At 35.6% G+C, this 14,297-nt stretch overlaps 1 protein-coding gene across 2 annotated transcripts in view; it reads left to right on the top strand.

Annotated features, from left to right (window-relative positions):
• GPR158 (G protein-coupled receptor 158) overlaps window positions 1-14,297 on the top strand; it is a 421,093-nt gene that overhangs the window by 189,045 nt on the left and 217,751 nt on the right. For both annotated transcript variants that reach the window (XM_011283685.3, XM_045061023.1), the window contains exon 3: window positions 8,322-8,424. In XM_011283685.3, coding sequence (XP_011281987.3) covers window positions 8,322-8,424 — 103 coding nt within the window. The remainder of the gene's footprint in view (window positions 1-8,321; window positions 8,425-14,297) is intronic.

The raw sequence follows: 14,297 nt of genomic DNA on the forward strand, positions 1-14,297 counted from the left end.
ACATACTTCACTGGTATGCCCTAAATTGAAGATTATTTTATAAAATCTGAGCTAAGCAACTCTGCATTGGGAAGGCAGAGGCTTATTCTTAAAATTTGTAACAGGTACAAGAATTAACTGCATGTCTTAAATATATATATATGTATATATAATATTTATATCGTATATATTAAATTATTATATATAATCATTAAATTCATATATATATATACATATATATATATTAAAGTTAATAATCTTCACTTACCTGAAGCTAAAGTAACTTCATACAAAATCCAGCAAAATGATCCATTTGGAATATTGCCCCAAACCCAGAAAAATGGAAAAATAAAAGTCTTAGAACAATCAAGATAGATTTCAAGTGGTGACATCCACTCTTGTTTATAGAATGCTACTACGCACCCGTATTTTGTGGAAAGTAGTTATTACTCTGGAGCCCGACCCCTGGGGTTGAATCCAGGCTCTGTCAGTCACTAGCTCTGTGGCTTTGGGCAAGCTACTTTAATGGTCTGTGCCTCACTTTTTTATCTTTAAGATGGAGATAATAAAATTGATATAGAATTAAACGTATTAATACTTGTGCAGGCATTAGAACAGTGTCTGGCATATAGTAAACACTTAGAAAATATTAGCTATTATCTTACTTATTCTTGCTTTGTTATTTATTATTTCAAATACTCTTGGTTTTTATGCTTGGTGATCTAGTTTCCAGGTATACAGGTAATTATAACTATAAATTAGAAGGGAAAAGACAGTTCTAGCATATTTTACATTTAAAATATGACACTTGGTTTTCAAATTAAGGAAAAAGGAAAAAAACATAAAAACTAAGCATAAGAACTCAAAAAGTTCAGCAGTCTTAGTGTTTAGTGTATGAAAAAATAGCCATAAACTTTGAACAGCTCCAGAGGGCATTAGTGTATTTCAGCATAGTTTAGTACCTAGTGTTCAGAGTAATGATTCTGACTCAGGAAGAAAATGTTAAATACTCTTCATGGTGTTCAGTTCAGAGAAGACAAAAAGTGTTTTACATTTTAAGAAGATTCAAAAACAAACTTTAAAAAAAGGTATTGAAAGACCCATTTCTAGAGGATTTTTAATTATATGTTTTAAAAAAATTTTTTTAATGTTTACATTTATTTTTGAGACAGAGAGAGAGACAGAGTGTGAGCAGGGGAGGAGCAGAGAGAGAGGGAGACACAGAATCCGAAGCAGGCTCCAGGCTCTGAGCTGTCAGCACAGAGCCCGACGCGGGCTCGAACCCAAGAACTGCGAGATCATGACCTGAGCTGAAGTCAGACGCTCAACCAACTGAGCCACCCAGACGCCCCAAATTATATCAGTTTTATTGTATTTGCATTTTTTTTGCCTCCTCCTTTGGGTCCAAATTGGTTTTTCTTCAGAATTATATGTAAATATGATCCTTAGGCACAAGCATTGTTCTATTAAATGCCCGACATACCTAACTTTAGCCTTTGTTTTAGCCACTGCACTGCTCAGTAGTACCTTCATACAAAATCTTCATGGCTGTCAGGCCAGCCAGGTTTTGTTTTGTGGTTATGTTCACCAGGAGCTGAGATGAATTCCGTATCATGCCAACTCTGTGTTGCAACATGATCTGTAATGTTTACATACACATTCTTGAGGAAAAAGACCATTTTGCTCTAAATTCTTTTTTTAAATTTTTAATTGTGGCAAAAACACATGATATAAAATTTACCATCTTAACCATTTTTAAGTGTACAGTTCAGTAGGTTAGCTATATTCATATTGTTTTGTAACAGATCTCTAGAACTTTTTCCTCTTGCAAAACTGAAATGCCATGTCCACTAACTCATTTCCCCTCTCAGTCTCTAGCAACCATCATTGTTTTCTTTTTCTATGAATTTAATTACTTTAGATGCCACATATAAGTGACATTATATGGTATTTATCTTTTTGTGAATGGCCTATTTTACTTAGCATAACATCTTCAAGGTCCATCCATGTTGAAGCCTGTGACAGTATTTCCTTCTTTTTTTAAGACTAAGTAGTAATTCCGTTGTATGTATTAGCACATCCATTGGTAAACATTTGAGTTGTTTCTACCTCTTGGCTATTGTGTGTAATGCTGCAGTGAATATGATTATTTAACATTTCTTCAAGATCCTGCTTTCAACTATTTTGGATACATACCTAGAGGTGGGACTGCTGGATCACATGGCAGTTCTGTTTTTAATTTTTTAAGGAAACTCCATGTTGTTTCTTAAAACATGTAAAGTGGCTGCACCATTTTATATTCTCACCAACAGTGCATAAGGATTCTAATTTCTCCACAGCCTTACCGGTATTTGTTGTTTTGTTTGATCAATAGTGTACATCTTAACGGGTATAGACTAATACCTCATTGTGGTTTTGATTTGCATTTCTCTAATGATTAGTGATATCAAGCATCTCTTCATGTGCATCTTGGCCATTTGTATGTCCTTTATGTAGACATGTCTATTCAAATCTTTTGCTCATTTTTATATCAGGTGATTTGTTGTTGAATTGTAGTTTTTATATGTTCTGGATATTAAACCCTTATCAGATACATGGTTTACAAATCTTTTCTCTCATTCTATAGGTTGAATGAAATTTTTAAAAATTTAGTGTAGTCCCATTTGCTTTTTTTTTTTTTTTTTTTGCTTTTGTTGCCTGTGCTTGTGATGCCATAACCAAGGAATCATTCCCAAACCCAGTATCATGAAGGTTTTCCCCTGTTTCTTTCTAGAAATTTCATGGTTTTAGGCCTTATGTTTAGAACTTTAATCCATGTTGAATTTAATTCTTGTGTATGCTATAAAGTAAGAGTTCAGCTTAATTCTTTTGCATGTGGATATTCAGTTTCCCCAGCACCATTTGTTGAAGAGATTGCCCATTTTTCCCCATTGGATGGGGAAACATCATTGCAAACATCATTTGATCATTATATATGATTTATGTATATATGATTTTTTATATATGATTATTTCTGGGCCCTATATTCTGTGCCATTGCTGTATACATCTGCCATTATGCCAATACCACCCTGTTTTGATTATTTAGCTTTGTAAATGTTTTTGAAATTAGAAAATGTGAGACCTCTAAATTTGTTCTCCATTTTCAAGGTTGCTCTATTTGGGGTTCTAGAGATTCCATATGATTTTTAGGATTTTTTTTCCTGTTTCTGTAAAAACTGTCATTGGGATTTTTTTTAGGGACTTTAATAGAGATTGTTTGAGGTAGCATGGGAATTTTAGCAGTGTTATGTCTTCCAATCCACGAACATGGCTATTAGGCCAGGTGTTTGCATGTTTAATTTTTTTCAGCCATGTTTTGTATTTTTCAGTTTGGTTAAGTTTATTCCTCAGTATGTTATTCTTTTTTAATTTTTTTTATTTTTTAAATATGTATTTATTTTTGAGAAAGAGACACATCATGACCTGAACAGAAGTCAGACACTCCATTGACTGAGCCACCCAGGTGCCCCGATTTTTTTTATTTTTTTAATGTTTATTTATTTTTGAGAGAGAGTGATAGAACATGAGTGGGAAAGGGGCAGAGAGAGAGGGAGACACAGAATTCGAAGCAGTCTCCAGTCTCTGAGCTGTCAACACAGAGCCCGACATGGGCCTTGAACTCATGAACCACAAGATCATGACCTGAGCCGAAGGTGGTCACTTAACCAATTGAGCCACCTAGGCACCCCATTAGTTTTGAAGCTATTATAAATGGGATTGTTTTTTTAATGCCCTTTCTGGATTGTGATTGTTTTGTGTATAGAACTTCAGTGAATTTTTTTGTATGTTATATTTGTATCCTAAAACTTACCTTAATATATTTATTAATTCTAATAGGTTTTTTTTTTTGATAGAATCTTTAGGGTTTTCTACACATACAGTCATGTCTTCTGCAAACAGATAATTGTCCTTCTTCCTTTCTTTTTTGGATGCCTTTTATTTTGTTTCCAATTATTCTGCCTAGGACTTCCAGTAATGCTGAAGAAGTGACAGTGGCCTGGGGTGCCTGGGTGACTTGATTGCTTAAAGGTCTGACTCTTGATTTCAGATCAGGTCATGATCTCATGGTTGTGAGATTGAGCAGCATCAGGCTCCACATTGGCAACATGGAGCCTGCTTGGGATTCTCTTTCTCATCCTCTCTCTCTGCCCTCCCCCACTCGTACTCCCTCCTTCTATCTCTGAAAATAAATAAAAATATATTAGAAAAAAAAAAGAAGTGGCTTTGTCTTGTTTCTGATCTTAGAGGAAAATCTTTCAGTCTTTCACCATTGGGTATGATGTTAACCATAGGCTTTTCATATATGGCCTTTATTATGTTGAGATAGTTTCTTTCTATTCCTAGTTTGGTGAGTATTTTTATCATGAAAGTGTGTTCAATTTTGTCAAATGCTGTTTCTAAATGAATGGAAATGATCATGTAGTTTTTGTCTTTCATTTTGTCAATGTGGTGTATCACAGTAGTGTATTACATTGAATGATTTGTAAGTTGAATTATCGTTACATTCCAGGAATAAGTCCCACTTGGTTATGGTGTGTAGTCCTCTTAATGTGCTGAATTTGGTTTGCAATTATTTTGTTGAAGATTTTCACATCAATATTAATCAGGAATATTCGTCTGTAGTTTTCTTTTCCTATAGTATCTTTGTCCGACTTTGATATAAGGGTAATGCTGGCTTCATAAAATGAATTAGGAATTATTTTAGAAAAGTTTGAGGAAAAGTTTAGTGTTAATTTTTCTTTAAAGATTTGGTAGAATTGTCCACTGAGGCCTCCTGGTCCTGGGCTTTTTTCCTCCATTGGGAGGTTTTGATAACTGATTCAGTCTCCTTACTAGTTATAAATCTGTTCAGAATTTTTATTTCTTCATAACTCAGATTTGATAGGCTGTATATTTCTGGGAATCTATTTTGCCCTACACTCTTGACCACCATCTCTTTCCATTTGGATCTGAATAACTCCTAGGAATGTGACTTTAATTGTATGTTGTTGAGACTATCCTTAATATATCTCTGCTCATGGCTTGGTAAGTATGAGCATTTTGGTTTCATCAAAGAGGGCATCCAATCTTGTGAGTAGCTACCTCACTCACAGAGATACTGTAAGTCTTAATATAAGAAGCTTAGTGTTTATCAAAGGCTATCACGGAACTGCTACCTTCATGGAGGAAGAAGTGTTGCTTTTTTCCATTTCTACTTTCTTGGACTTCTATGAAGATAAAGTAGAAAGGTTTAGATTTGAATATCTAACATGAATGTCTTGAATACATAAAATGAATATTTTTAAATGAATGCTAAATTAGAGTAAAATTCTGAAGATTTTTTTTCCTATATTAGGTTGAAGATCTTTTTTAAATTCTAAATCCCTCAGGAGAAAAATTACAGAAAGCAGCTCCTCAGTCCAAATATGGTCAACATTGGTTGAGGAGTCACCATACTTATGTAGATTTTTAAAAACTAGTTTGGAGTCACCATACTTATGTAGAATTTTAAAAACTAGTTTGAATACTAACCTAGTTACCTAATCTTGGAAATGTGTAAGTTTGGTTGGGAGATGGCAAAGTTAGGGAATCTTGATGGTGGATGGAGCAAGAAAGTGTTGCAAGTTGATTGCAAGTTGATAATTATTAATAGAAAAATAAGCCTGGATCACTTTTATATTCTAAGTAAGACAGATGTATATAAGTAATAGCACATTGGGTTCCATGGGGTCCTACAATCTTGGAAGAAGTGCAGCAGGATGATATTCTTATATTGATGTTAACTGACTGAATGCTTTTTACTTTCCTTTGAAAATATAAAGTAATTTAAGAAAAGGACAAAAAAGTTTGAGGTAACTAATAATTCATATTGCTGTGTTTTCCATAGTAAGATTGGAAAACTTTTTTTTAATGTTTAAGAGACTTTATATTTGGTCATATTTATCTGATCAGTTAGGTTTTTTAACCTTTATTTTTATTTCAACCTTAGAGTTAGTTTATTGTAAAGAGATATTCTTGTTCTAATAAACTTTCAGATCTGCCTTAAACATTTAAAGTTTTCAAATGAAAACTTGCAGTGCTGTCACATTATCAGGGAATTTAGTGTTATTTGAAGGAATAGCATTAACCTCCAAACTCCAGTGAGGCAGAATATTTAAACTACACCACTGTATTCTTAGTATGTAAGACTTAGTTTACCTGGATAAATCTATGCTGGATGAATGTTTGCCAAATGTAACTTACAAGAAATTTCACATGTTATGCTCATAGAATCACAATCTAGTTAATGAGATAATGATACCCCCATTGAATTACTCTTCTGAGTTTCCTTTGTTTTTTCCTTTCTGCCTAACGTTTTAGTTCTAGGGTGTCCTCTCACCACTTTGGACCTCTGTCCTTCATAGCCAATAGGCACTCTCTTAGTGATCTAGTCTTACCTGATTCTATAGCTTTATCTCTCATCTTTGTGCAAATCAATCCCAAATTATACAGCCCAGACATCTCTCCTAAGCTCCATACTACTTTATCAGCCTGCCTATTTGATATCTACAATTAAATTTTAAATAGACACTTCATACTTAACATTTGCAAAACTGAACTTCTGCTCTTTCTTCCAAATCTACTCTATCAAGAGCCTTTCCTCACTCAATGATGGCAGCTCCCGTCTTAAGGTTGCTCAGGCCAGAAAACCAGAATAAAGTCCTTTATTCTTCTCTTCCTTTCAAACCCTATATTTAATTTATTAGGACATCTTGGTGTTTCTGCCTTCTTCAAAATGTACATGAATTTGACTGAATGGTTGTTCTTACAAATTAAAAAAAAACTGAGGTTCAGAGAAGTTACGAGAACATCCTAAGTTCACAAAAGTAGTTAGTAATAAAGTCATAATTCAAATCCATATTTTCTAACTGACCACATATATAATATGTTCTTTTTGTAATACTAGTGCTTCTCCAAAATAAATGCTATAATTAATTTTTTTATTTATATAGTTCAGAAATATGATCTGACCTATTGTGTAACTGGGTCTTTTTAAATAGTATATGTTATTTCAGTGAGGTTTTATAGGAATTTTCTAAGCCTGATTTTCTAATTTATAAATACTTGCCAATTCAGTTGAATTGATTGGTACTTATCTCTTCTTGTATCTTCCTCTGGATCAAGAACTATGCTTTCAATTGAAAATTATGTATTGGGTAAAAAGAAAAAGTGTGGGGGTAGAAGTCATGAAATAAAATATTCAAAGAGATCTCTTAGAAAGCTCTTTGTTAATATTTTCTTGTTATGTCTGAATTTAGAACATGTATTAACTCTTGCTACCTTAGATAAAAATACTTTTCTATTTCTTGGAGTTTTCATGGTATGTAATATTGATTTTGATACTAATCATTGAAGCTTAGGTTATATAATTATTATTTAAATTATTTAGAGTTTTAAGGGCTTCTGTATCAGAAGGACATTTTATAACTTTGAAGTCCATTAGAGCGTATATTTTCTAATTGATTATTATGGCTAAAAGTCGAAGGATTGGCATCTTAGTAGAGGGCCGAAAAGAAATGTAGCAGAAATGAAGTATGTCAAGCCAAATTTTATGAGATTTAAGGATCTCTTTGAAAGAAACCAAGATTAAGCTTTTGGGAGATGTCTATTATATCTGTTGATGTGGCATCTTTGGAAAATGATCAATTTTTTAGATTTATGTACATGTAGAACACTTATCTATAAAACAGATTTTAGGTAAAGAGCCCTTGGTGTCATTATTCCATCTTTTTTTCTCTTTTAAATTTGTGTGTTTAAAGTTTACTTGTTTTGTTATTTCACCAATTTGTGTTATTCTGTTCCAACGATGAAAATGTGATGAATATTTAATTCAGAGAAGCAATTTTCACATCTCACATCCTACCTACCTACCTATCTACCTACCTACCTACTTGCCTTTGCTTTGATAGAAGTATTTAGCATGGAATCTCTTTTAAGACATTCTTATAGGCTTTGGAAATACCTCTCAAAGCAAACAGATGATTTTTTGGGGCATCAGACCCAAAAGCTGCGCCTAGAAATTTACTCCCTATGTCAACTGAATGAGTTAAAGTTGTGTGGTGCCTGCAACCATAACGGCACGTATTTAGAAAGGTAACTCAGTTTGCTGCTTCTAAAAAAATGTCTATTGACAAACAAATCTAAAATAATAGTTCAAAAAAGAGATACTTTATTTCTGGAAAACGTGATACTTCTGTTACCATTTGCAGTGGTGGATATCTGTGAGTCTTTATACTGTGAAATAAACTGGTCAACTATACTGCTGTCTTTTCTTTTTCATAGTGTATGCCAATTAAAGGCCTAGGATTCGTGCTTGGAGCCTATCAGTGCATTTGCAAAGCAGGATTCTATCATCCTCAAGACTTCTCACTGAACAACCTCCCGAGTAAGTGCCCTTTGCTTCTGTGCGTATATATGAGGATGCATAATATACACCATTATTAGTTATTCAGATTTTCTTTTAACTTTGTTGGGGTTCTTTATTTCAGTCCCCACTGGTTTGACATTCTTTCAACCCTTAAGGAGTTTTTGCTTTGGTTTGTCATCTGTAGTACCCTGGAGTACCATAAAAAAAAAGTGTAGATTTTGGTTTTCAGTACATTTCCTGAAAATAGTGTAGCTATGCAGTAAGCTCATTTGGGATTTAGTTATTGAGAGCGGTTGCTGCAGGAAGTTCCTAAATCTCATTTTGCTAGTTTATTTATTTATTAATTTGCTTATGTATTAGTTTTCTATGCTGCATAAAGAAATACCACAAAGTTGACACAAATTTATTATCACACAGTTTTCATTGGTTCCCTTTCTAGTCAGAGGTTAGCTTGGTCCCCTGACTCACCAGGCTAAAACTGAGGTGTCATCTGGGACGTGGTCTGATCTGAGGCCCAGGGTCTTCTTGAAAACTCATGTAGGCCAATATCTTGGAACAGTATGCTTGAAGCCACCATGTTTTGGATAGACGTTAGTCAGTTTGGGCTTCCTCTCAGCTTTTAAAAGTTACCTAAAGGCCTATCCAGGTGACCCTTTTACAACATTGCAGCTCACTTCTTCAACACTAGCGAAAGAATTTCCTCACTCTGCTCAGATTGAAGCTTCTATAACACAATGTAATCACTAGAGTGACTATCCCGTCACTTTGCCAGATAATGTAACCTATTCGAAGGAGAGACTATCTCATCATATTTACAGGTCCACTCACATTCCAGGGGAGGTGATCATACAGGGTGTATACTCCAGAATCAAAACTTGACTATCTGGTATTATATTCCTATTCCAAAAAATGTCAGTGCTACAATTAGAATGTTTTTTTTTTTTTTTACTTTATCTCTAGAGAATGCAATGTTGCCATATTGCACTTGTAGCCAGCTATTGGATATGGTAACAAGCACATTGGCTTGTAGCCAGCTATTGGATATGGTAACAAAGAGAGAGCGTAGTGGTAAAAGGGGTGGTTTTATAGGAAGTCAGGGTTTGGGATTACGGAAACTGAGGTGCAGGTATCTTTTAGATAGTCATTCACAAATCTTTGCAGCCCCTATTATTAGTCTATATAGGAGTTTGCATTTCTACTAGGCATCGTTTAAAGGGTACACTGAGATTGAGACCTGAGCTTCTTCCTCTGGGAATTTTGGCAGACATTCGGAGGTTTTTTTGTTCTGTTTTATTTTCTCCTGGAAAAAATTATTCTTGGAATTGAGTCTGTTTACATTTAACTTTAGGCTCTGGAGATGAGTAACATTTTGCGCTCTCCTCAGTTGTATAGTTCAGAGTTAAGCCCTTGTTCTGATTAGTAGTTAAAGGTATAATTCTAGGATGGCCTCCAAGATTCTGTTCCCACATGCCCTGTCCAATACCTTCCTCTTAAGTGTGGGTAGGACCTCGGAATACAGTTAGTTGGTTACTCCCTTGCTTAGGCTATATTATCTAGCAAAGGTGATATGTAGTCACCTATGTGATTACATTGCACTCAGTAAGATTCCTTCCCATAGTAACAGACTGAAGAGAGCTTCTAGTGTTGGCTTTGAAGAAGTAAACTACCTTGTCGTGAGAGGGCCACATGGCTAAAACCTGAGAGTGGCCTCTGGAAGCAGAGAGCAAATCTCATGGGCAGCAACCAAGAAAACATGGACCTCGGTTCTACAGCTGCAAGCGACAAAATTTTCCACAAAGCCCGAAAACATGTGGAAGAGGATCCTGAGCTGCAGAGGAGAATTCAGCCAGGCCAAGACCTTGACTTCAGCATAGTGAGACCCCAAGCAGAGAGCCCAGTTACACTGTGTCCACACTTTTGATCAACAGAAACTGGGAAATAATGAAGAGGTATTTTAAGCCCCCAAATTTCCAGTAATTTGTTATGTAGCAATAGAAAACTCATGCAATAGCAGTGATGATAACATACTTTCAGGATGGATATGCTTTTCCTTGCATCTGTGTATACCAACCCATGGCAATACCAGAGCCACTTTGACATTCTTCACATTTATCGTCCAGACATAACATATGATTCAACACTGAAGAATTAAGAGAATAGGTTTTAGCTTATGTTCGGTGAAGGTATTTTGTATCTGGTTTACCCACATTTGTTCTCAGCTCCCACTATGTGACTGAAATAAAACATCTAAATATTTTAGAACCAGAGAATGACTATGCTATTTGCTTACAACACCACCAGGAGAAACTAGTTAACCTTTAACAACTTATCTTTATTTAATTTGCACACTCCTACTTTCTTCCTTATTTTAAAAGCCAGTGTTTTTCACTGGACCTACTTTCTCTATGAAAAGGCGGCTTCTCTGTGTAAATCAGACTCCTGTGTTGTACATACTGCAGCCACGGAAAAGAGGCCACAGTTTTTAGAAAGATGATCTATATTTAGACCTTAGCTGTGATTCAGCTTTGACCTTAGCACATACTTAACGAGACCTGACCTTCCTCAATGACAGAGCAGAAAGCTAGCTACACATTACAATTTGAAGTCAGTAAAGTGTTCCTTGACCAAAACTATCTTTCCTGATGGTCTTGTCAGGTTGCAGGAAAAACCACTATTATTTACTCCTTGTCCTAAAGAAAGAATACAACAGTCTGACCAGGAATGCAAGTTATAACTTATCAGGGTCATCAACTGAGGACTGCCAAACATTTTTTCTACTTTTTGTTATTATCAAAACATATACTATATATATCTGTGTTTTGCTATATTGCCTTTTCATCATAGCATCCAGGAAGTTCATATTGACAGTTGTTTTCGAATGTTTTTAGGTAGCTACCCATGACTTAAGGAATGACTAGGTATAGCTCTGGAACCAACGGTAAAGAAGGCATTGAAGACCCAAAAATGAGATAACATTTGTGAAACTGATAGCATAGTACATGGCATGTAACAAGTGTTCATAGATATAGTTAAATAAGTGAATAATCACACATGCATGTGAACAAACAGCAGTGATAATCCTTAAACATCATTGATCACTAGCACCTTGTCACATATTTTATCATACTATACTAACCAATTTTTTAAAACTAGAACTTTCGGAGAATGAATTCTACGTGGACAGGACGGCAGAAGTGTAACAACCAGTGACACATTGAGTAGGGCAGTAGGAAGAATACTTGGGGGCTAGAGGCAACAGGAGGAAATTTGTTGCCTGATCAGGAGAATGGGATTCAGAAAACACGATACCTCAAAGATAAAACTCAATTTACAGTTGTAAATCTGAAAGTCAACATCTGAAATTCCCACATCTATTATTGTCTGGTTATCACATTTGGAGACAGGAGCTGAGATATAGTGCTGTTGTCTTATAGAAAATGTAGATGTGACTTAAAAATCCTGTTAAAATATGAAGTGATTTAAAATATTTATTCAGAGTAAGACCCACAGTAAACAAAGGGCTTGTAAAGACCAACACGGATGTGTTTAAATGACATGATTTAAAATTGTGCTGACAGCCCAGAGCTGTGTTTCTGGATCTCTCTTGAGATTGATGGTCATATGTGATCTAATAGGATCTGACATCTGGATAGTAACAGGATTTCAGAATAACCAAGTACTGATGTATAACTGTCTCTTCAAATCCAGGCTGTGCACTTCCAGGTTGATGTAAAAGAAGCTTATGACACGCTCATCTCTCTCAAATGCATCAGTCTTTGTATGAGTTCTGTCTCCAGTGAAACCTCTTTTCTCTTTTCTGTGGATACATTCCCAACCTTTCAGTTTTACTTCTCTTGTCTTTTAATTGACTGATTCAGTTTATGTACCTTTCCAGATGAATCCAACTTACCAATGACCCATACTTAAAGATCACAGTCCCTGATTTGGCAACTCTGGTGCTAATGGTGGTGGGGGGGGAAAAGACAAGAAAGTAGAGATTTTAAAAAGGTATTATCTTGGAGGAAAAGAGAAGCTCTTTGAAAGCAGGTAAGATACAGGAATGCTGAGCAAACTGTTAAGCAAGGCTCACCTTTCTGGAATAAGTTTACCCCTCCTTTTTTCATGATCAGAGAGCTGGAGATATTTGACTTTATGCAGACTAAGTCCTTTATCAATCTCGAATACCGATCCCAAATTTAGAACAGATGAAGAGAGCTTGAACATCATGTTCTCATTATCAGCATCATCACTTTTGCTATTGGTAGGACTTCAACCTTGTGGTCTGATTCACTTCTGGTGTGGTGTAAAATTAGTCCTGATCAGTTTTATTCCAATTGTAGTAGCGTGGTTATCCATCTACTTGTGCTTTTGTTTTTGCCTCATTCATTTGACTAATTTTCACTTGTTAAGTCTTCCTTCATCAATCTTATTCATAGTGAATGGAGTCCAGTCACTCAGTGTGTCTGGAAGTTAGGGTGGGTTGCCAGTGGAAGAATTCCCAATGCCGTTAATGTTCTTGGACTGTCGACTATTGCATTTAATCTGTTTTTCTTTGACTGTATTCTTTTCAACTGTTGGGACATGCTGCATACAGCCTTGGACGTCCCTGGTTGTTAAATTTCTACCAGAGCTGAATTTCTTTCATAGGTTAGCACAGTGATTAAGAGCATGGTCTTTGGAATAAGTCTAACTTGGGTTTGAATGCTGGTGCTGCTAATCACTTGCACTGTGCTATATTATTTAACTTCCCTAACCTTCATGTATATCCTGTGTAAAATTGGAATGACACCACATGCTTTATAAAATTGTTATAAGGATTCCAGAATAAACATAAAGTTCGAATAATAGTAGTTGGCACATACTAAATGCTCAAAAATGTTATTTTTATGATTATTATTTAGAAGATTTTGTCTATTCTGCTTTCCTCTTTCCTCAAGTATCTCTCCATTTTGATTCCTTTCATCTAGTATATGCTATACTTCCCAGCAGAGGATCATATTTTCACGTCCCAGACTTTTTCAGTTCAGTTTGTCTTTTTTTTTTTTTAATTTTTTTTTCAACATTTTTATTTATGTTTTTGGGAGAGAGAGAGACAGAGCATGAACGGGGGAGGGGCAGAAAGAGAGGGAGACACAGAATCGGAAACAGGCTCCAGGCTCTGAGCCATCAGCCCAGAGCCTGACGCGGGGCTCGAACTCACGGACCGTGAGATCGTGACCTGGCTGAAGTCGGACGCTTAACCGACTGCGCCACCCAGGCGCCCCAGTTCAGTTTGTCTTTAAAACGGACCCTGCTAAAATCTATAATATTCAGTCATCCAAGTCTTCCTTTTTCCTACTAGCTGAAAATTACTTCAATAGATTAAAAAATATTTTTTTATTTATTTACATTATTTTACTTTATTGGACTGCTTATTTGAGATTCACTTTTGTAAACAATCGTCTTCCCCAAAATATTAAAAAAAAAGGCCCTCTGGCAGGGAGATGTGACTATCAGTCACATATTAGCTCACTGTAATAGGCGGAATGATGTCCCTTCCCACCCTTCAAAGGTGTGTGTGTTCCACTTTCACAATCTGTGAATATATCAACCTCACAAGGCAAAAAGGGACCTTGCAGATGTGATTAAGTTACAGACCTTGAGATGAGAAGATTATCCTGGATTATCAGGATCATTCTAATCACGAGTCCTGAAAAGCAGAGAAGTTTTGTGGCTGTGGTAAGAGATAGAAGTGAGGACACAAGAGGGGTCAGAGAAATGCTACATTGCTGGCTTTGAAGATGGAGGAATGAACCCAGCCAAGGAATGTAGGTGACGTCAAGAAGCTGGAAAAGGCAAGGGAATGGAATCTTCTCTAGATTCTCTGAAAAAAATATAGCCCTGCTGATACC

This window comes from Felis catus, chromosome B4, assembly GCF_018350175.1.
Source record: "Felis catus isolate Fca126 chromosome B4, F.catus_Fca126_mat1.0, whole genome shotgun sequence".
Lineage (NCBI taxonomy): Eukaryota > Metazoa > Chordata > Mammalia > Carnivora > Felidae > Felis > Felis catus.